General features: G+C 43.9%; 1 protein-coding gene across 2 annotated transcripts in view; it reads right to left on the bottom strand.

Annotated features, from left to right (window-relative positions):
- agap3 (ArfGAP with GTPase domain, ankyrin repeat and PH domain 3) overlaps positions 1 to 24,411 on the bottom strand; it is a 107,395-nt gene that overhangs the window by 11,395 nt on the left and 71,589 nt on the right. For both annotated transcript variants that reach the window (XM_079284371.1, XM_079284370.1), the window contains exons 12-16: positions 19,734 to 19,883; positions 13,357 to 13,512; positions 3,558 to 3,712; positions 3,071 to 3,161; positions 2,550 to 2,772 (exon numbers count right to left, since the gene is read on the bottom strand). In XM_079284371.1, the coding sequence (XP_079140497.1) occupies positions 2,550 to 2,772; positions 3,071 to 3,161; positions 3,558 to 3,712; positions 13,357 to 13,512; positions 19,734 to 19,883 (775 nt within the window). The remainder of the gene's footprint in view (positions 1 to 2,549; positions 2,773 to 3,070; positions 3,162 to 3,557; positions 3,713 to 13,356; positions 13,513 to 19,733; positions 19,884 to 24,411) is intronic.

The raw sequence follows: 24,411 nt of genomic DNA, 5'->3' as shown, positions 1-24,411 counted from the left end.
AGGAGCATACGCAGAGAGAGAGAGAGAGTCAGGATTTATGATGTTAAAAGACAGAAAAAAACCCACATCCCATTAAGTTGGTTACAATTCATCATTTGTGAGCAAAATAATTTGATACCAAAGTTTCCCCCACGAGGGTACATTGTTCTATCAGCAACAAAAGCATCAGCATCTCAATGACCAGTGGCCATGTATGATATTTACAACTGCTGTGTTTTGTCTGGAGATTAGTTATGCTGCAAATGAGATTTATCGCTTGACAGGGAAAACGAATGGAGACGCTGCTGCGGGATAGCGATCGGATTTTTTTTTAGACAATGAAGAACCGTCCTGCTGGAGGCGACGTGGGACTGACAGCGGTAGGGAGAGGAATCAACATCAATAATCTTTCATCAAGTCCACAGTGGAGCACTTTGGCACAGATACCATTCAATAAATAACTGTAGGCCATCATTCAGTTGTGAACCGGGCCAGAGAGCGCAGGATGGATTCAAGAGGAAAAAGGCCTGAGACGACCGGCGGAGTGGGAAAGAAAAGAAAACAAAAAAAACGATGAAAAAATGTTCATTGGCAAACTTTTCCGATGGTCCCAGTATGAAGTGCGTCAGTATTAGGTCTGTATGTCCAGTGATCATATGCTGAAGTGCATCCTGAAACTGCTCCATCGACAAATAAAAATAGGGAAGTGTAATTTAAGGTACTCACTACTTCTACTACGCCTTTAACGTTTCTGGTTATCGGTGATGTGAGTAAAACTAATGATGGGATATGAATTGGTGTCATTATTAGGGTTATGTTTGAACTAACGCTAGGCCGATGTGATGTTCTTCTCCGACCATATACATGCAATATAAACCTGCCTTTTTATTTTCTTCATGAAATTAGAACACATTGACTTCAGTAATCGGTCTCTGCCAGCTGATCGTTATGGTGTGTAAGCAGCAGAGGTCCTGCCTTAAAGAGCCGCAAACCCGATTAAACTTCATTAGTGTGACATTCAAGGGGCAGTCCTCCTGTCACCTCATTGTCTTTACAGTTGTTGTATTATTATCGGGTTTTTTTTTTTATCTAATAAGAATAATTGTAAACTTGCGATTTCTTTTTGCAAGGAAACAAATAATGATGAAAATATTAGCAGCTTCAGCGCAAAAACTCTGTACTGGCTTTGAAAAACCGGAGATTTCAACGCTGAAATCAGCCCTGAAACTGATGATAGTTTTCCTTATTAATTCATCGGTTTCTTCTTATTGAACATTTTTAATCGATTAAATGTTTATTCAGAAATTGTTACAGAATAAACACCCATCTTAAGTTCCCACAGCCCAAAGTGACATCCTCCTATAACTCATTATGTTATGACTTGCAACTAAATACAATGCAATACAATTAATAAGCGAAAACCTAAAATAATCACATTTAAATGCTTTAACCAGCATTCAATTTGCTTTTTAGTTTGACTTAAATGACTATTCAATCATCTTTCTTTTGGGCACTTGTATCAACTGATACTACTAGTTTATCAGTAACACATAAATGTTATTTTACATGTTGTACGGTTTACATGGTGGACAACAATAACAATATTATATTACATTTGTATGTTTTTTTAGCCATAACAGCAGGACAGAAGTAGTAAAGAAAGCAGCAATGTTTCTCTGTTGATATGTCACTTTTAGTAAAGTTACAAAGCTGTGATGTTAAAGCCCTCTAATGCCACCAGGGAGACCCTACAGACAGTCTTTGCTGTGACAGACTGAGTGATGACCCGGCCCCGTGAGATGGATATGTGACACGGCAACTTGGACCCCGAGGGCCTGGCTCTCGGGGTGGAGTTTAGCCATAATGGTGCGCTTAATTACCTGCACAGCCACACAGCAGGTCATTAGTCAGACTGGGACGTTGGGTCTCACCTGTCACCGAGAGATAAACAATCCTCCTGTACGGATCTGGGTACCTCGCAGGAGCGGGATCAGATCGGCACTGGGGGGTAAGTTAGGGCAGGGCAGTGCGGGGGAAGTGGCAAAGTCCAAAGAGATACATTTTAAAAAGACGAAGAGCTACATGTTTGGTTCCAAAAGTACAAGCTTTGGTTCCGTAAGTTGAAGAAGTTTGGAAAGATTCAGATGTGGTTTAAGATTTAAAGATCTTTTCCTGATTAGTGCTCGTGAATTCGGAGCTGGTCGGGGCTTTTATAAGGTAAGTGCAAGGACGGACGTACAAGACGACAGATACTCTGGTGGAAACAAAACACATTACATCCTTAAATGCAGAGATAGAGGGATAGAGATGACTCGGATAGAGCACAGGCATTGTGATAAATGCGAACACGGTGGACTGAAACATAAAACACTGTGTTCTTGGCTCAGCAGACTGACATTCATGGACCCCTGGTGCTTCTTATGGAGCATTTTGCGGCGTGAACTTGCCTGTGCTGAAACGTGGGTGGCTAATAAACGGCAGGTAATGTAGGGAAGACGGCGCTGCCTCCCCGTTCTATAATCTCCGCATGCTTCATTAAGCAGCACCTTTATTTGCAGACGCACGCTAACCTGGTGCTGTCGCTCCCTGGCTTGGTGTAGCCCTCCAACTCGCCCTCCCACACGCTGTTGGCCATGGAGTTGCCGATGGCCGTCATCACCATGCTGAGCTCCACCGGCCAGTCGTCCAGGTCCAGGGAGCGCACGCGGGACAGGTGGGTGCCCAAGTTTCTGTGGATCCCGGAGCACTCGATGCACATCAAGGCGCCCAGGTTCAGACTGGCCCAGTCCGGGTCTGCGTGATAAAGGACAAGCATAATTCATATTTTGCAAATAAATGTGCAAGTGTAACTGTAGGTCAAAGAAGAATTGAATCAGTCATTTCTTTGTGAGAGCAAGCCATCAAGTTGTGTTGGTTAGAGGGTCTGTAACTCTGATCTTTAATGCAATGACTCTATAAAACCACTCAAAATCAAATATTTATGAATGTTTTCATGTGAAATCTTTGATCAAATACAGAAACGCTTTGTTTCCTCCTCTACAAGGCCTTCATCGAGGAGGAATGAGCTGTTGCGATGAAGAGTCATACTCACTGGGTGCATCACAGTCCACGCAGAAGCTGTTGCCCCTCACGTTCCGTGTGGACTGAATGGCCATCGCATCACTTTGGCTGCCTAACCGAGACTGTAAGACACGAGGGAGAGAACACGTCAGGAGGAACTAATGATGGCACGAGAAGGAGAAGGCAAACAATTAGAGCTGGACTCAGATCACAGACAGCCAGCGAGGAGAGGGAGGGACGAGGTTTCTCAAAAGGGAAAATATGAATATGAAAATTAGGCTGCGGCTCCCCAGCATGCCGACACAAGCCGTGTTCTCTCTCTGATGTCTGTCAGTTCTAATAACAGATCCCCCACACTGCGGTGCACCTGTCTGACAACCTCCCACATGTGACAGCTTGAAGTGGGTGAGCGGGGAGGGGGGGGGAAGGGAAAAGAGGCAGCAGAATTGCAGGATGATGACGTCGCTGTGATTAGATGATTATCTCGACATGATGCGTTTCCTCTCCACTGTACGTACCTTGTTCTTTATGCTCTCACACGACTGCAGGCTGGCGAAGATCTGGCTCTCAATGGCTTGGACCCACAGTTCCCTCTCCTCATAAGTAGAGGCTTCGAAGTTCCACGTCTGACCCGTCAACGACACAATGATGAACTCAAAGGAATCCTCTTGCTCTGGAAAACACAAGTAAATAAAGAATTAGTCCTCGAGCAATCCGAGCGTGCGCGGCAGCGACACAGCTCGGCAGTTGAGGCGCAGCCACGCACGGCTGCACGATGAAATGGGCTTCTGTTGAACTCGGCAACGTTCAGATGATTTCTCGGCACCTCCCGTGCACTGCCGCTTTGTTCGACAATGCTTCAAAATCTCAAACAAAAAAAAGACTAGGATACATTTTTAATTCCTTTCTGCTGGAGTTGAATAACTTTTAAGAGCATTACCAATCAGCAGCAACACACATTATCTTTTCTTAAAGGTCCAATATTGTAGAAAGTGTCTTGTTTTATTATAAAGTAGCTCTAGGTGCGATAAAAATACTGTGAAAGTATAAATTCAAAACTCTCAATTCACGGAGAAATGCACACACGGCCTATATTCAGACACTGCGCCTTTAAACGAGCCGTCAGGACTTCGGTAATGCTGTGACGTCAACTACTGCGTAGAGTCACGAGTAGAAGTGCTGCTCAAGTCTGTGGAGGTGACACACAGCTGGTCCCTCAGCTGAAATGGAACTGCAAGGACGCGAAAGACCGAAAACGCTGACCAATCAGAGCAGACTGGGCTTTTAAGCATTTCATTTGCAGTTATCCCAAAGTTACATAACTCTGCCTAATATATAAATGTCCAGAATCGATAGAACAGAAATAAAAGGTTTTTTTGAAAAAATGACTGAAAGTTTAGTTCATTATTTCAACTTATTTTCTAAGAAATTATGTTTTCCGCAATTTTTTTGTCATGGACGCTGCCTGTAAATGCTACAATGCCCAAGAGCCTTGGTCATCATTGCCATAGAGAAGAAGTCAATCAGAGCCAAAGCAAATTACTACACAACACTGTCTCCTTCATCTTTCACCAGCTGCTGGTGATGAACGTGGCAGAATTTAAAGTGGTTTGTAGAAATGCATCTTGGGAGTCGTAGTTCTACTTCGACCCAACAGTTTTTATGTACACAGGCTGATTCTTTTTACCGATTGTGAACGAACCACTGATTTAAATTTTCATACAATTCCAGCTCGGATCCCAAAGTTATCGTCCCAAACTAGATTTTGGGATTCCATTGACATTTTGAAAGAAAAGGTTTGAGTACTGACAGGAACTTCTTCTGACATCTTGATTAAATGCAAAGTATAGTATATTAGTGTCTGTTACAATGAGTCCAACCATGTTTTATAATGTCTTTTTCTTAAATGCATTTGTTGTTTGTTGATATAATGAAACCTAATTTTGCTTCAAACTGGCTTTGAGATTTGTGAGTCGGCGGTGTCTTTTTTTCTTCTTCTCTTTGTGTTTAACTAAGATTCATGAAAATGTCACCTGTCGTTTTCAAACAGGAGTCCTGACACGACATATGTTCCAACACATGCTGCAATGCCTCTGCTGTTCAGAGGCAATTCATTAACTCCGTACTGTACAATGTGACTCGTGTAACATCTCTGGTCTGTGCACATGCTTCAGCTCATAGCCAAATGATTTGTAATTACCTAATTATGTCTATGCAAATAGTCATCTCATTTGCATAAAGCATGTTTGGAGGACTGGAGGCAAGTAGACACGAGGGGATTCTTTTTTTCTCCTGTGCAGCTTTATCATTAATCATTAATAGAGGTTACGTTCAAATGTGTGAAATGAACAAAACATATTTATACTTCTGATGTACTAATGCATTGTGCATTAATGTGTTTAACTCTTAACTGCATGTCTGTACTTATGAAATGATGGCAATCTGATGATGATGATAAGATCGTCAGACAAATCATCTGATCAAAGAAATTACAAACACTTTGTGTTTATAATCAATTCAGCCTCCTTGGTGCGAGACGCAGCCCGGTGCTGTTAAATGACAGATGTCTGACGGGCGCCACTGATGTAGCAATCCCTGAGCTGCGGTGGAGGGCCATCTCTTCAGGGGCAAAGCAATAATCCAATTAGCTCGACACCGACTTCAATTATCTGATTTAGTTTGTGGAATCGACTACGGGTCACGAGGAATCAATAAAGCCCTGGAAGTCTCTTTATTTAGACTCGCCGTGACAAAGTGTTTACGTGGGTGTGACATTGCAAAGCACTGGTGGGGGATTAAAAAAGAAAAATGTCCATTTGATGAAACCAAAATGGTCAACTTAAAAAGGAGCCTTAAAGTGACAGAGAATAAAAGCAAAAAAAACAAGGAAGGAATATTCAATGTGAAAGAAAACCAAAAAACACACCAGCGCGATTAATTGGAATACATACACAGTAAAAATCTATTTCCATGTCAAATATAACTTCAGGTACAATAACTAATGCATTTGATTGTAATTTGTGGCTCCCAGACTCAAATGTTGTTGTACTTGTGTTTTCATCTTTAAAAAAAAAAGAAAAAAAAAAAAAGAAAAAAACCCTGAACAAAGCTAATTATTCTGTTGGCTGCCCAGGCAATAAATTGGAGGCATTAAAACACTTTCATTATGGAGATTAAAAAAGCAACGGATGGCTGGTTTCTTAAACTGATGAGTGTACAAGGGACAACAAATCCAACTCTCCGTGCATAGAAATGCACACGCGAGACATACTGCAGCCACTAAAGAGACAGAGGACAATGTGCAGCAGGAGGCTTTATGTTTGACACCGGTATTGTCATTACGTGCGGCTCCAGCACACCCGTATTACTTTTTAATGCCGTCCAACAGTGTGGCAATCCGGCACCATAAGCCCAAAGTCATTCTGCTCCATGGAAGCACGACGCCGGGGGTCAACGCGGTCTTCTCAGAGACGGTAAATCTGAGCATGCACAATGTGTCGAAGGCATCACTGCTGTCTTACAGGCGCCTGACATGATGAGCTTGTAAAAGGGCCATTAGCGCTTTCTGTTATCACTCAACGGGCGCAGTTAGCACGTGGCTAGCAGAGGAGCGATCACCTTGTCACATTAGCGTGAGCATTAACCTCCTGACCAGATCCATCTGCGAGCCCACAATCAACAAGTTCTCGCCAATTCGAAATAAATGAACGCAGCTCTGCCAGTGGGCGGACGACGGAGGAACGCGATTTAAAGCCAACGGAGGAGCCGACTGTGAAGAATGAGCGAAAATATGACTTTCCTTTCATTAACACGGCATAATAAAAAGGAAATTAAGAGCGTAATGGCCATAGAGCTGCAACGAGGAAGCAACAGATACAAAGATGCACATCTCCATCCACCTTTTACGTGCATCATAAGACGTGTTCAGGAACCTCAGATGCTGTTCATCAGATACTTGATGGTTTCCAGCAGCAACACAACTGCACTTCAGACTGTTTCGCCACGAATAAATGATTGCTTCAAGATACAGAAATGTACTGGCTGCAGTGGTGGGAAGTAACTATATTGTCTATAGTAAGTATATTTAACAAGTACTGAACTTAAGTACAGTTTTGATGTACATTTCATGCTACTTTTGACTTCTACTCAGCTACACTGCAGAGGAAAATATTGCTCTTTTGACACCACTACAATTGTCTGACAGCTATAATTACTTTTCAGATTAAGATTTTACAACAAACAAAACGTGTACAATAAGCGAACAAACGACAACAGCGGTGTCTGATTGAGGTCATCGCTTTACAGCCGTCTATGAGCTGTTAACGGTTTCAAGAGTGATTTCATCCTAAAACTTCTCAGATGGTTTAATTGAAATATAAACTGTTAAAAATAAGGACTCAAAGAGGTCAACTTATCAAACACCATCAGATTTGTCATGTGACACACTGGAGGGGGCCCCTAGACTAAATGTATTAAGTACCACCTCAATCAGCAACAATAACATGCTTCTTGATGCATCAATAACAACAGTTACATAATGTTATATTTATATGTATATATTGATTTAAGATATTCATTTGATGATACTTCTGTGCAGTTATGTAAGTCGTGGGGCTGCACCCTCTTAGTCGACTAATCAGTCGCTTTGGTCTTAGACTAAGATCTCTTCAGTCATTTTTTATGCTTTTTCATGCTGAATGACGTATTTTCAAGAAACTTTTTAGCACATCTCTGGCAAACACAAGATTTAAAGTGGTGCTTTTGTTTGAAACTCACGGATCGGTCGACAGAATCGTTGTTCAACTAAGAATTTATTGAGTTGAGAACAGCAGTAATAAGTAGGGTTTTGAATTTAGGTCTTTTACTGGATGGAGTATTTTTGAATTGTTTTATTCATACCCGAGTAAAGGATCGGCTTACTTCTTCCACCACCGACTGGCTGCCATTAAAAGCAAAGTTGTTCATCAAATTTTAAAACCTCTAAAAAAGGTGTTCGTTTGACCTGAAAATCAAAAGTGGGACCTGAAAGAAGCGGGAGTGACCTGAGGACGATGATTCCTCTACTGGTGTGTACGTGCAGCAGATGCACCGCCGGGGAACCTGTGGAACAGATTAGCACCTCGGGGGGGGGGGGGGGGGGATTTCGGTGCTGTGCCCAGCTGTGCTTTCTGTGCGGCACAGAGCAACGCGGCATCTATTCTGTCTGAGCCTCTCTAAGACCTCTGGAGACCGGTGTGACGAACCCTTAGAGAGGACTTAGCCAACACTCCTCAGCCTTGAGGACACCCATTTTTTCCCTCCATCCATTTGTGTGAACACTTTGGCTGAAATGATGACGAGGTGCACAAGGTGAGCTATTGTTTTGGTGTGTTGTGTTGTGTCGTGTCGTATGCGTGCACCAGCCAGTCACTTAAAGAAGTGCTTGCCGTTCCCGTGAATTAACGAGCAGTTGGGAAGAACAGGCCAAGGCGGTGCCATCTGTAAATGTCACAGGCACTGCTTGCTCATTTTACACATCATTAAAGCCAATATTCCTAACCTGTATCAGAGCAATCAGGAGCAGGCCATTACTGCGACAGGGGCCCCAGGGGAACCACGACCAAACTCAGAAAGAGGAGGCCGGGGAGGGAGAGAGAGAGATGGAGCACACGCTTTATCTATCCGACACACACACACACACACACTTCTACGTGCACACTCTCAAACAAACAAGGAGCACACCTTCCAACAATAAACAAACACATGAAATCAGCACCAATACCACTACCACGCTAATAGCTAGTGCATTTAACAACAGAGCAGAATGAAAACAGGGCCAATTATACATGTGTCTGTGGGCAGTGTGTACGGAGCCCAAATGAGAATCTTGTTATTCCTTTCCCTCCATACTGTGGCGCTCAGAAAGCTAAGCCATTACAAGAGTGGAGGCTCCAGGGACAGCTTTCGGAAATGAGAGCGAGTCGGGGAGTGACAAAACAAAGTATTGAGATAAACACCCACCATTAGCACAGGCAGTTAAACCTCCATTTCCTAATCCTCAGCTGGACTCCAGAGGATATTAACCCTGAGTTTCCCAAGGTGCAGGACAACAGCAGAGTGGATTAAGTTGGACTGACAATATTTTACTTAACGCCGTTTTTCGATCAAATATCGATGCGGTTTAAGTTGTAGTTTGGCCACAGAAAGACCACGACTGCTTGTTCCAGTCAATCTGTGGATGAGACATGAGATGTGTCACATGGGTGATACCACTGCCCCGCCCCCTTTAGGAGACTAGCGGCAGGTCCTGAGTCCATCAGCTCCAATGGGAGAAGTGAACATGACTGTGGAGTAAAAAGAATCGGCCATCATCCAAGTTAATTTTGGAAGTATTTGTTAAATACACCAGACAAATATAACCCAATGTACTTTCATCCAGCCCGGCTCTGTCAACGAAGCAAAGAGAAGCTCCCACAGGCACACGCATTACTCTACTATATACACAGCTATCGTCACACAGCCAATCAGCTGCTTGATGCTTTATGAATAATACTGAATGTGGCAAAGAGAACCTTTGAGTAACTAAATGATCTCTACACCTTTAAGCCTGTAGTCTTGTTAGTTCAGACGGTTCAACATCACCGCAAACTGATTACTTTGAAGAACATAGAATGGCCAGTTGTGATTATTGCAGCTAATTCTTCACTGTCCAATTACTAGTGACCGTGCCATTGATCCCAGTTTACCCACATTATTAAGTTAAAAACACGTAATATACGCATGTATCGAGAGTCGGCAAACATTCCACCAGTGTTCACTTTACTACACCAATGCATTTAAGTGAAGATCTTGTTCCGATTGAGCCGATATAGAGTCTAGATTTCCTTCTCTCAAGAGGACAGGGTGCATCCATCCCTTTAGGATTCTGTCCACTTTCCCGACACACGAAAAAATGAACTTCCTCTCTTCTGCTAATCGCTAATACAACCCAGTGGACGAGTCCTTTCAATCAATTTAGATGCAATCAATTTAAAATGCAAAATAAAACGACTTCATTAAAATCCATTGTTGAATCTTTCATTAAATAAAAGAGGTTATTAACCAATTTAAGATGAAATAAAAAAAACTGCCCCCAGTCCCTCTGTTGCAAACGCAATGCTCTGCAGCACAGTACAGTCTATTGTAGCTTTAGAGGGACATATCATGCAGCGCTATGTAACGTAATGCTTCCTTCAGCCCGTTATCCTCTTTTAGGACTGAAGGCTCAACGGAAAGTTTGAACCGGTTTGGTTTGATTTGTTGTCCGTCAAGGAAACGGCTTGACGTGGATGTGAACAAGCACTTTCACGCCTTCTTTACACTCAAAGCATTCAGGCAAACACGTATGGCTGTTGTTGATTTCTGTGACCTTAGCGAAAGTAAATATCGTCATCCGTAAACCTGGAAGAATCGGGAGCCTCTCGTCACAACTCCCCTCCCTTTCTGCTCACATTGGACAAACTAAAACCCCCCGAAACAATGAGCGTTTGATACACTTTCTTTAAAAAAGAGAAATACATTAATGATGCTCCCTGACAGTCTGCATTAATCAGAGCGGGCTCCCCCCGAACACAACTCTTTATCGGCCATCGATTTTCCAGTGGGTTTATGGCGAGCGACACACCGAGAGAGCTCGTCGCTGCAGCGGCTGCTGGGAAACACATTACGGGGCTGTCAGTTGTCTCGCCATGCATCCTGCATCATTCTTTAAGCACATGAGAAGTTCATTACACCACACAGCTCTGACAGTGCATCGGATATTAGGGACTGTGTCCATTGTGCATATCTATGGAGGAAGTGTAGCGCCGCAGACATAACAGGGAATTCAAACACAAACCAAATACGGTTTTAAATTGATTAGAAAAAAGAAAAAACAGCTTGACATTGATTTGAAATAAATGCATTTTGAAATCTAACGCACAGGTTCAAATGTGATTTTTAAGCTCTTGGCTCGCCTAAAGCCGATTTGAACGCTTGCAGAGAATATATGTCTGTGCAATTACCGTCAGTCATTGATCCTTTCGTGATCAGAGTGACGAATTTGAGCTGATAAAAGATGTATAAGATTTTCTCCCACTTCAGCAGCCATGTAGAAGAGCACCGCGGTACAATATTTGGAAATGAGGGTGCAGCAACAGCTTCTCCAGGCTCCCTCCTACATCCTACACGTCCAATGTTGACCAAAATGATTTCTCACCTGAAGACGTGCGCGCCGTTTTGATTTATGACGCTTCACAGCTACTAAAATTCAATTTCAGCCTGCATTGCATGCTTCTGATTGCCCCGTAAATGAGATAAACTGATAGCAATTTATTCAAGGATCCCACCTCTCCTCTGCTTTTCCTCTCCTCTTCCTCTCCTCTCTCCTCTGTTCTTTCAACAGGAGACACAACTCACATCCCAGACTTGGGTGAATCCAATATTTAAGATGATACGTCTGTATTCCAGAGCATTCAGCAGAACAGACAAGGTGATGCTAATGGAAAACCTTGCAGAGAACAATGAATGAGATAGAAAACAATGCGCGTGTTTGATGACGTGAGGAACATTCAGAATCTGCCTCCTCCCGTCTGATTACTCTTAGATTTCCTCCTCCTGGGAAGGCCAGGAGTCATCCGACATCAACTACTCCTGTGTGGGGCGCTCCTCGAGGAGATTTGATGATGTTTGATAATGCCAGCCATTAAGGAGCTAGGTCCCATTAAGAGCCACGCAATGTCAAATAAAACACAAGCAATGGACTCTACACGTGTATGCACAGAAGCAGCTAGCAGCATAGTTTCCAACTGCCAAAATGTAGACGAAACGATCAGATCTGAGTTTCACTTCCACCAGTTTGCTGACGTGACCACATAGCACTCCAACAACAAAAACAGCACCACTTATTGCACAGCACTTATCTGCGAGCTGCTGATGATGTTCCCTCTGAACAACAATGTGGTCAAGAGACCCATTCAGAGTTTCAAGAGAAGCTGTCAGAGACCATGATAAAAAAGTATAATGATTATAAATGCCAAGCCCCATTTAGGAGGAGTCAATGCCATTGTTGTTGTTATCCAGCGTATCAATCTTGTTGATTGATCATCCCGCTCCGGTGACATCGGTTTTATGGCCTCTGAAATGCGTCCCAGTGTTTTCACAATGCCATCCAATTAGGGTACTCCATTCATCATTGGTCCGGAGAATCATTATTAATTGGGTGGAGAGCCGACTGCCACTCCCCTGCTGAGGAGGGCCACGGCTTCTGGAGATCAGGCCTCTCAGACGACGCTAAAATAAAAATGGGGGCTGAGAGTGTGCACTGTGCAGGAGGGGGGGGGGGGCAGAGATACCAAACTACACACCTTTATGTGCCTCATATTCAATCACAACATAGAAGCTCTTTTAAAATCAAAGTGGGTCTTTACTTCTATCACAGACTGCACAGGAAAAAGTAAGAAAGTTTCTGTTCCATGTTATTTTGAACAGTTTTTCCATTCCTAACAGAGTATCTGCAGTTACTTTGTATTAACTTGACCCGCCAGATGGTGCGTTACACAGAACCATCTGAGAAGCTGCCATTGGAAACTGTTTGGAAAAGGGCAGGCACAAAAAAAGAAAGAAAACTTGGCAAGTGATTGGATGAACTGTCTGTCAATCAAACTGTCGCCGAAGAGCGAAAACACTCGCTCTGCCTGCTTATGACAGTCTACCACTTCCTCTAACCTGCCAGTGAGGAGCTTCCCTGGGAGGGTGTTATCGCTCAGGTTTGCGCTTTTCCCCAAATCCCACCCACCTCTGTGTGAGCACACAGTCCCACCAATAGGAGTCCCTCGTGCCTCTCTTAGGACGTGATCCCTCTCTGGCTTCCCAACAGCAAAACAGAGCTGATTGTGTTGGTTGGTAAGCGCCACCAATTTTGCACACTGACAAAGTGGCTGGAACATCTGTGGCTTTTACTCCTTTGTGCTGCACATAGACACGAAATTAATTATTAGTTATTATATTATTAATTATCGGGTAAGTGAACTCAGGTCTCTACAGGTTTCCATCCAAATTTAGAGCAAATTTTAACTGAATTTCCAGAAAATCAGCAACAGAAAATGCAAATTAAGTGCACGTTTACATTCACCTCGGCTATGCGAGCATGAGGAGTTCATTCCTCACTCAGGTGCCATTAAACCATTGCAGAAGAAGAGCGCGTAACCAGATGGAAGAGCGGTGGTCAAACCTCAACCGGTGGAAAACGATACAGAAAATGTGTTGGAAATATGACATCTTCATACTTTCAGTCCCTGTAGCGATGCGATCGTGCTGTACCTTCGTTGCCTGCAGATAAGCCGTCTGGCTTCGTGATGCCCGTGCTCTTTTTCCGTCTGTGCTTCTTGCGGTTGGCGTGTGGCGAAGGAGGCGGCTCAAGTTTAGGACTCGTGGCGCTGCCCACAAAGGAACTCGCAGGATCACTCATCCCATTGGCTGAAAAAACACAGAGAGGGAAACACGATTATTATTCTGTGTGTTAAAGACTTTTCTTTCAGTTTCATAATCACTGCCCATGTAGGGAAGTTTGAGTTTAACTGTCACAGCTTCGGCTTATATAGAGTTCCATACTAACTCCACCCAACAAACTGTGATCCTGCAGGATTCTCTCATGAAGTCAAGAAGTTACATAAAACGCTTTCAATGCACCTTGGTGGGTTTTCAACACTTTATTAAGGCTGATTTACCAGCATGTAGAAAACTACGCTCAAAAAACCTTGAAGAAGATTTCACAACGGACGTAATGTGCAGTCACAAAAATGACATCTTGGATTCAACGATTGTACTTCGAAGAGTTTTTTTTGAATTTGACAAATACAGTAGACAAAAGCTTTTGTCCAACTAAAAATGAAGGGAAACAATGAAATGAAGAAAATTAATGTTGATATTTATTGCCACGATGAACCATAATATAAAGATAATGAACTGCAGAAGATGGATGAAGAGCATCCAAGAGAGTCCAATTTAAACGTAAAAATGATTTGATGAAATATCAACGAGAAATTGCTCCGGCAGAGTGCCGGAGCATCACGCTGGCTCTTTCTTGTGCTTAATGAGGACTGTTGATTAGTCCACTATTAATTGTCTTCATTGCTCTCAGCTGAAGCTGCAAGACCAGTATGAAGACAGAAATGTAAGATTTAAAAAAAAAAACACCAAGTCGAAAATGGAGACAGATTTGAAAAATGGGAAAGCGTGCCTTTCAAAATAAACTAAGCTGGCAGCTTCAATTTAACTTATTCAAGTCATAAAATGTACGATTACGTATCGAATGTAGGAACGCATGAATCATTGTGAAATGACACTGAGCTATGAATAATGAATGACATTAGGAGCTTTATTGAAAGCATCATGCAAAGTAGAGGCAGGCTCGTCACATCCTCAAAATGAGTTGGAGGCGCCTGTGACCGCTCCAGAAGTAACCGCGTGGCTCCGGCTTCAGATAGAGTGAAGGACAGGTACGGGGCTATCCGTGAACAAATGGTTACCTAAGTTAGCCCGCGGCAAAGCTCTCTATACCACTGTCTGAGAGTGACAGGGGGCTAAGAGCCGGCTTTGTTTCTTGTAAGTGATTTTATAAATGTGATATTAACCTGTGCTACCGTTGGGCAAAGGGATCGGAGGGATGGGCCGAGAGGAGGGGGCTGTCAGCTCGCCATCTTTCTGATTTCCTGACATTTGACATCACTTTCCCTTCTTTCCCCCTGCGGATGCCATTATGAATCTGGGAGCGGGGGCCAGGGCCCTTGGGGAAGCAGGGAGGGAGGGCCCCATATTGCTCTCCCCTTTACCACCCTGTGTGGTGCTGGCAGCCTCCTCCATTGTCTCCCATCAAAAGCTCATTGTAGTGTGGCAAACTCCATTCATTTCCCTGTGCACCGTCCCAGCCCCAGGGGTGGAGTGCAGGAGGACAAGGGGCTCAGGGATTATTGCTGTTGTCGTTGCCAGTTGCACATGCTATAATGTGCGGCACTGTGCCATTAGCCAGTGTACAACATTAGGCCTAATTCGGTCATTACCTTTGGGGAGATGGGGCTGTCTTGGAGGAGTAAGATGGGCTCAGCGGGGGATTGAAGATGCTAACGTGGGGGGAGAGGGGAGCGCTCGGCCGGGGGATGCATTGTTCGAGCGCGGGCAAAACATAGGAGGCACCTGAGACACACGATGTTACGTCTGCACTCCACTTAGAGATTCATCGTGATGAGAGCTGATGTATACCAACATCGATGTCATTACTACGGGGGGGGGGGGGGACGTTCATAACTACTGGTATCTTTAATTTGATATAAAATAAGTGACCATCCTAAGAAGTAGTAATCAGCATAAATAGTGAAGTGCTACTTGGAAAACAACAACATTGACTCTTCGCCATCCCATTAATAAACATAACATTGGTGCTTGTGCTGGACTACATACATTAAGTAAGCTCTCTGGTGTTTTGAATGGCAGCACGCAGCCACACATGTAGCAGCTCCTCGTCGAGGCGTCTGTTTCAATTTCCCTGCTCTCCTACAACAGCCCCCCTGAGACGAGTCATTAGCTGGCTCAGACAGCTGGGGGCACAGGGGTCCTCCATGTGCCCCCCCCCCCCATTCCTCCTCCTCCTCCTCCTCCTCCTCCTCCCACCCTCTGCTTCCTCCTCCCTCTCCATCCCAGCGTCTGTCCCGCCAGCACAGCTCCGTATGGCGGGTGGAAGACTGGAGCTCCGACCTGCCTCCGACGTGACAGCCAGCATTTGTTTGATGTCGCTTGAGGTTAAAGGGGAGGGCTGCCCCCTGGGGGCCCCAACCGTGTCATAAACACCTCTAATTATCAATTTCTGACCCTAATGTTGTGGAAAATGACCCTGGCCCTGCTCATCCGGCACCCCCTGCACCTGAAACATATACGGGGTAGTGCACCTCCCTTTGTTCGCACCAATAAGGCTTTAAGAAGTCTGCAACAAGAGAGGTATAGGAGCAGAGAATGGATCAAACCGCAGTACACTCCACTGAGCAACAACATCAAAGCACCTGAAAGCTAATGGTTTTATATAATGTAAAGGCTCCTGCCTTTAAGCGGTTCTCAGCTCTAAACTGTGCATGGCTGGTAGATTATAGTTCTTAAATTGAGAATTATGAAGTTAGAACCGGACTGATTCCACAAGCAGAGTATTCACGGCGGCGTTATTAGCTAGCTGTTGGTGTGTATGAGGGCCATCAGGACCAAGCTGGGTAATGAAGCACACTGGGGATCAGGAGTCTCTTTCCCACTCAGACAATATCACCTGGGCAGCCGAATAGGTATCAGTCTAACCTGTGATTACAGCGGATTACACTCCCACTATGGAGATGACAGTTTAAACACGCTCCAGGTTGAAGACGATGGGTGAGACAAAGAGGGGGCCGCTAACAGCTTCCTGCCTTTACCAATGCCACACTGAGAATGAATGAGAATGAAAAAAGGGAGAGAGAGAGAGAGGCAGAGAAGGGGGATGTAGAGGAGAGGGGGGGGGGAGTCATTTCATTGTTATTCAAGAGGCTCCGGGTGAGGAGCACTATGATTCCGCCAGGCCCCTTGACATGGCAGCCCTGCCTGTCCTCAATCAAAGCCAACGGCTGCAATTAATGGCAAAAATTAGAAACAATCACCGCCTCCCCCTTATTATCCTCAATTAGAGCGTACTAATCAAGGCCTGATCGCGCTCTGCTGCTCTCTCCAAACTAAATGTCAAACTTCATTACGGCCTAGCGTAGAAATCAAACGCCCCACATGCTATCACCCTCACATCGGGAGGCCAAGGTATAAGACACAGTGCCACAGGAAAAGGCTATCCGTGCATTAACTACCTGTGTCCTGATATGCAAAGTTGGAGGAGAAATAGCACATATACATATATATATATATATATTACCACATAGCAGAGCAGGCAGTCGCAGCATTAAAGTCGTGGAGGACGAAAAGACAGAAAAAAACAAGAGGCAGCGGTGAAAACTTTTCATGGAAGGCTGTGCGATATGGACGAATGTAATATCGCGAAGAATTATGCAACTTAGTAGCTCACAAGGTAAGAAGTTAAAATATTGCTCTTCTCATTAGTGCTGCGACTAACAATTCATGTCAAGGACAAATCTCCCGATTACTTTCTCAATTAATGTGATTTTTCTAAAAAAAGTAAAGAATTATGGTTTCCCAGTTCCTAAAATGGCATTTTCCAATTGCTTATTTTGTCAGGCAAACTATCGAAAACACACAAGATTTTCAATTTACGATCACATTTGACAAAAGAAACACAACAAAATCCTCACGTTTGAGAAGCTGAAAACTGAAAGAACGAATCGATTTTGTAAATTGTAACAGATTTATTTTCCGTTGATCTTTTGAATCAAGTTAAAGTCAACTCCCCACTCACTCAATTGTTTGGGTTTTAATAGAAGATATTCCTTTATTTTGAATTACATTTTGGACAGATTTGTAGCATCATTTTTGGCCATGAGATGAGTGAACCAATACATCTCTCTTCTACCAACAGGATTATATTGAATTAATTATTGAACCCATGGCCAGCACCGATCTACGGTAATCTCGTGCCTTTGGAGACGTGACATCACTCACACTTTGACCATGACGTAAGTTGTTGTCATCAGCGAGCCCGTCACGTTGCTCAGACGACTGTTGGAGCCCCTTGCTTTTAAGTCAGGCTCAAAGATTGAGGCGTACGAACGCGAGCGGGATCTAAACAAGCACCCGGCGCATTAAGAATGGGTGTCTTTATGAATGCAAGCAATAGAAAAAAAAAAATTGGGCCGGGATTTAATCAAAAATCTGCGCTCAATATTCAAGAGACGCTACTACCTCTGCTTCTGCCTTTGCTCAATAGGTTTACAAATGAGGACATTCTTTAAATAATATGGAAATGGTTACCTGGCTAAGACGCATTCATTCTCCAGTGAATCATCAATCTGCTGTTTTTGCATCTCAGAATCACATTTTATGTTAACCTGCAACCTTCACCAAGGATAATGGAGTGATTGGGCCAGGTTCAAGTCAATTCAAATGGCAAAACATGAGCACGCTTCACTGTGGAACTCCCTCTATTGATTATTGAAGGCACATCAGGATGAAAGATAAGACGGCCGCATTTCAATCAAGCTTTTGTTTTCTGATAGTCCAGTCACACTTTACACGACAGGCGCATTCTGCTGCCGCGATTCAGATCCTTAAGTTGTGACATGAAAACAAGATATTCTGGAGAAAGTTTTTCAGCCACAGAGCTGTTGCTCCTGGAGTACATTACGAGCCTTTAAACTGTCTGCACCGACTATGCACTGATTACAGAGACACTCCTTCCCAAGGACGAGCAACATATCTATCATTTGACGCAATGTTTCCGCTATTATTTTCAGCTCATTTGCCTCATTTGAGCTCATTTGTGGTTACCTTAAGAGTATAGCGTGAAAATAATTGAAGAAAACAGAATAAAAGGAGCAAAGTGTGGATCTGATTTGGTTGAAGACTGGATGCTGGTTAATGAGCTATGTTAATATCGAGGCCTTCTCAGTTTACCAAACATGAAAATGGGAAAATTCCAGCCTTCCTCATTTCCTCAACACAACGTTTAGGAATTATTTGTCCTCTGCAGAAGCGTCAAACGCCGAACGCACATTCACAAACATCCAGTATGAAGCCTTTTTTTTTTCTCTCCTCCCACACACACGCCGTGGAAAAAAACCCTCACATGCAAACAGCAACCCACACACACACACACACAAGAAAAATAAAAAATAAATCAGCGAGAACGCACGCACATACACAACACACACTCATTTATTTGAGGACCCCACGAATCTAAGTAATTCTGCTTTGGGCATGCTGCTGATGGGAGACGGGGTAGGGGGTGATGGAAGCGCCTGCGTCCAGGCAGAATTGATCGTTTGGCAGCTCCAAATGAGAGACAGGCTTGTCTGCGGAACCACGAGGGCCGTGCAGTTGGACTCCAGCAGCGCTCGTAAAGTGCGCTCTTTAAACTGCCGGGGCCCCTGGGAGCCCATGGGGAGGGGGGGAGCCGCCGCCGCGCTAATGAGAACTACCAGAGTGCAAACATGCATGGAAATGACTGTTATTCTGTTGATGTGCATTTAAGTGCTTTTTTACTGCCAACCACAAAGAGAGGGAAATAACTGGTGATGAATGGTACCCCCAAAAAGCATTCATTTTCCTCTTCGGAAGAAAAGAGGAAAACAGAGGAAGGAGGGGGGGGGGCATAAGAGTAAGATGGAAGGTAAAGACAGGGTGGGTGTAGACATGCATGGTGAATATATTATCTCACTTCACTCAAGTACAGTGACAGAGGCGCAATGTGAGGCAGAGGCAGCGAGTGGAGACGCATTGAAGTTAACCTTCACTGTTCCTCCTCTGAACACGCCGCCTCGATCACAGAGCAGCAGACACAAAGGTCACAGCGATCACAGCCCTGATCACCTCGTTACAAAAAACGAGGCTCGCTCCACCTGTGTCACACACTCGGGGGGGGGGGGGGGATGGCGTCTCCGCGGCGCACCTCGAGATCAGGTCCATTCATTTTCTTTAGGTTGTATGAACACTTCGATTGCACAATGCGCGGCAAGACTTTTGGAGGGGATTCAGGGGGATGTGAATGTAGCAGGTGGATGTCTTACGGGCTCCGCTGCTCGTACTGGTGTTGATGGCCTCGTTCCACTGGTCGGCGCTGGACACGGAGAAGGAGCGTTGGTGCATGCCGTCTTTGCTGCCGCTGAACAACGACGCGCCCGTCTGGAGGGACGAACTGCTGTTGGAGTGAGGAGCACCTGGAAAATAAGACAGAAGAACATGAATTTGTGTTTTCTTTAAACCAATAAAAGTCTGTAAAGAAGTTTTAATGATGCAACCGAGTTCACAGTTTTTGGTCGTCTCTACAGCAATGCAAAGCTGCTGCCTCCATATTTGTGCACATCCCTCTGTCAACTACCCCGCTCACACACGCACACGCACGCACGCACGCACGCACGCACGCACGCACGCACGCACACACACACACACACACACACACACACACACACACACACACACACACACACACACACACACACACACACACACACACACACACACACACACACACACACACACACACACACACACACACACACACACACACACACACACACACACGAAACTCGTCTCCCTCCGCCTCTGCCTCTAATTAGCCCTTAATTAACAAGATACACTCTGAACGCTAATTATCTCGCCTCATCCCTCTGACTGCCACATCGATCTCCACTGGCGTCAGCAGGCGTTCTCTCCCTAACTTCCAATCAGGCGAGCCACGGACGCCTGGCTCTCTTTACTAATTCATGGGCTAGGTTGCCCCATGTGGGGTCCTTCCCTCCTGTTCGCGAGCAGTCGCTACGACACCTCCTAACTACTCTGAAGAAGTCATCGATACACTTCCAGTCATGAGCGGGGAATCAGATTAACTGCTTCAGAGTTACAATGCATCAAACGGGAGCAGTACTGTGTCATGTGATACAATCATTTGTTACAAAGAAAGTGTCATTTTATTCTGTGAAATGAATTAACGTCACACTTATAAGAACATATTTTGTATGGCCTACAAGGAAAAGGTTGGCGAGTTGTTTATTGATCAGATTTGTCCTCAGAAAAAGTACATTTTCACAGTAATTGTACCCTAAAAGTTGTCACAAATACTCCTTTACAGGCTGCACAACTAAATCCCAAAGACAAGACAATGAAACAGGCATTGAAAGGTTCAAATGTGTTGTTTTGGAAAACAAGCCATATCTCTGATTTTCTCAACGACGCGTTCTCATCTTGCAGGTATCACACGTCAGGACCTTTTATTAAATAATTACTAGAAAATATCAGTTTCTGATTGAGGTGACAATAACAGAAAATATATAGTGTGTAAGTCGCGTGTAAAGTAAACTAAGCGGCACGGGTGCTTGTTAGGATAATATGTCCTACTCATTATCTAGAGTAATAAGTGTATCAAATTCACATAATCATGTCTAATTAGTATCAGTAATTATCTTGTTGGGCCCAGGAATATTAATCTTCAGGTCCCAGAGGGGAGGGAGCAGAATCGCAGCAAGAATGGGAGAGAGAGCGAGGGAATCACGCTGAGGAGCACCGACTAAATTAGCATGCTGAAATCAGAGCAGAGGAGGAGGAGGAGGAGGGGGGAGAGAGAGGAGGAGGGGGAGAGAGGAGGAGGGGGAGAGGAGGAGGGGGGAGAGAGCTGAGGAGTAAGGCGACTGAAAAGAAAATGTGAAACTTTGTTTTTTAAAAAGTGATGGATGAATGACATTAAATCAGATGATACCTAGAAAAACTGGCTTTTGGATGCTTTTATCATTACTGAATAAAAAATTAATTAAAAATGTCATAAAAAAACACATCAGTACCGTTATTTATAGCAAAATCCTCGTTTATGCAGATAAATGTTTCATCATTGTTTAGATGTAATTATTTTCTGCTACTAAAAGAGCAACATTTCTTTATTCCCGAAGCGTGACGTTTGACTCTTTGACCCCTTAAAAAGGAAAACAGGTAAAAAAAAAGAAATAATAATAAAAAAAAACCTGTTAGATGGCAAGTTACATTGATATTTAAAATTCAACAATCACGTCTAATTGTCAAATTGGATGCTAATGATTAATGAATTATACATGGCTGTACCCATTAGTCCCCAGAGGCCACTCCTGCATAAAGGGGAGGATAATGTAATTACAGTGGAGAAATAATCAGCTTGTGGCATTAAAAGAGCACTGTACTCTGAGCTCCAGCCAGGCCTGACTCCAGACCTGCAGCTTCAGTGGAGGCTCTCTGGAGGACGGACAGCGACGATGGACCCGACGAACCAACGTCCAAAGGATTAGATTTCATTCTCAACGCTGCTAACTAATAGCATAATATGCTAACGAAGAATTTAGAAAAAAACTGTGACGCAAGAGAACATTTGAGGAGTAGAAAAGCAAGACTGGAAACATTAGTTTTGTCTCTGTTGATGAAAAGTATCAGCATTTATTTTTGCAATAAAATTCAGCAGCGGTCGAGACATTTCGTGTGAAATTGCATGACACGTAGACAGTGGTAGAAAATACACAATTATTGGACGTACATTTAAATATAAGGGCACTTTACTTGAGTTTTTCTTCTATACTTTTACTCCATTCTACTTGAGACTTGTTCTTTACCTTTATTTTACAGCTTTAGGTCCTTTGTGAATTCATATTTTGCAGATTTTTGAACTACCCAACAACATAAAGCAGTGAAACAATTGCTCCACCTCAGCTAACTGCAACATTAAAATGCTTTATCAAGTTTATGCATCAATAACAATAATCTCATCTTTAATTATAGAACACTGGCAGCCGCCATTCTGCTGCATAATAAGTACTTTCTTCAATACTTTCTTCAATACTTTTCTACATTTTGATGACAGAGTTTAACTTTTAATAAAAATTAGTATTTTTATTTTTTAGTATCTGAATCCTACTTCAACCACTGCATCTAGATATTGTAATTTAAAAACAACATCAGCAAAGAGGAAAGTCTCCTTCAGCACAATTCTTATTAAAAACAACAATGACTCCTTGAATACAAAGCGTTATGAATGCGTCTTGCTGACTGTGTCGTCACGTGTAAAACAGAAGCCATGTAGTGTGTTCTGCAGCCGATCCAGGGCCGCGCTGTTAAGTAGAGGCGATGGATTAGCGGGGAGCAGCACTGCCTTGCTTCTCATTTCTCTCTCGGCCGGGCCGTCAGTGGGTTGATGAGCCGTGACGAGGCCTGACCCCTCCGTGGAGTTCTTGCCATTATGTACAAGTAGTGGGATAATGAAGCATTCATGCTAATGTGGGCCGGGCAGCACATCATCTGCGGCTGTGTGTAATAATCCACCACCACCATCATCATCCTGACCAGCGCTCAGACGCTCCACCCCGACACTGCTGCTGCCAGTCCCCACACGACTCACTCAAATCTGTGCATCATAAATTGTCTTTGTACAAAAACTGTAGATATCGCTCTTTTTAGGACAAATCTAAAAAAAAATGTTCTCTGTCATTCAGGCCTCGTGATATGGTTTCTTATCGTCAGATGATGCTTGTAGACATTTCCAGCACTGTTCCTGTGAATTCGATGATACTTTGACGTAAGTAAATAGAATAAAAAGAGTGTCTATTTGCACCAAGGGGAGAATCTCACACAGCAGCTGCTCGGATTATTTACACCCGGCCAAGTTGAATATGCTACTTAATTTAGCAAACGTTAGCAAGCCGCAATATTTAGATTCAGTCGTCGTAGGTTTAGGAAACAGCGACAAAGTAGGTGGAGCGAGGAGGTTGATGTGGATGGATCAGTCAAATTCAGGACTTGTACCCAGGAGACTGGGGTTTGAGTCTTTTTTTTGCACTTCGTTGACTTATTATTTCCTGTTTTTTAAGCTTAGACGACATATACACAAACAGTATGTTGTGTGCCTGGATCAGGTGCAAATAGCATCGTTGGCTACGGACCCCTGGGTGCTAATAGCATCTGCCTCAAAGGTAATTGAAGACAAAAAATATTTCTGATAAATAAAAGTGCTGGATGACTCCTGCAGGAGGCCAGATTGCACCAGTGTCTCATGTTGGCAGGGTCTGCAGGTCGGTGAGTATGTGGCTACTGGTTCCACTGGGCTAAAGATTAGAGCTGGAGACTAACTGTGGATGAGCTCAACACTTTCCTAAAAATCTCCACCTTTTCCACATGCATCTCCCTCCACCACAGGATTGATTCAAAGTGTCTGGGCCCATTAATACTTTGACACAATGTATCTGTCGCCGGTGACACGGCAGGATGCGTGTTAACAGGGAGGATCATATTTAAAATGGTTCCGCTCGGCACCCGGCAAAGGAATTAAACCTGGCCGCTTGGCAAACTCGTGGGCGCATGCGTTCCTCTCATTTACTCTCTGTCTTCTCAGCCTCTCCTCTTCATCTTCCCATCTCCCCCATCCACTCCGCCCCCTCCTTCTCCACGTCGCTATCCCTCTTCTTCCCAGTGATTATAAAGGTCTTTAGATCTAAGGAATGAATGAATTACCAAAGGCACAGACAAGGCTTGTGATTTGGGCGCCGTGAATGAAAAATTACCCCTTTGTTCCCTTCATCAATTGCAACGTCTAATGAAATCAAAATCCCCATCGCATAATCAGAAGATGGTCCTCCACCCAGAGAGAGACCTGATGTGATTTGTAACCTTTCTTTTCCTAAGTGGAGATTAAGGCAAATCTCCCACACATTGTTCCCTGAAGCACAAATGGATGGCAAC

This window comes from Melanostigma gelatinosum, assembly GCF_949748355.1.
Source record: "Melanostigma gelatinosum genome assembly, chromosome: 15".
NCBI classification, from domain to species: Eukaryota; Metazoa; Chordata; class Actinopteri; order Perciformes; family Zoarcidae; genus Melanostigma; species Melanostigma gelatinosum.
Note: the sequence above shows the minus strand (reverse complement) of the source record. Positions and strands in the feature narration are given on the sequence as shown.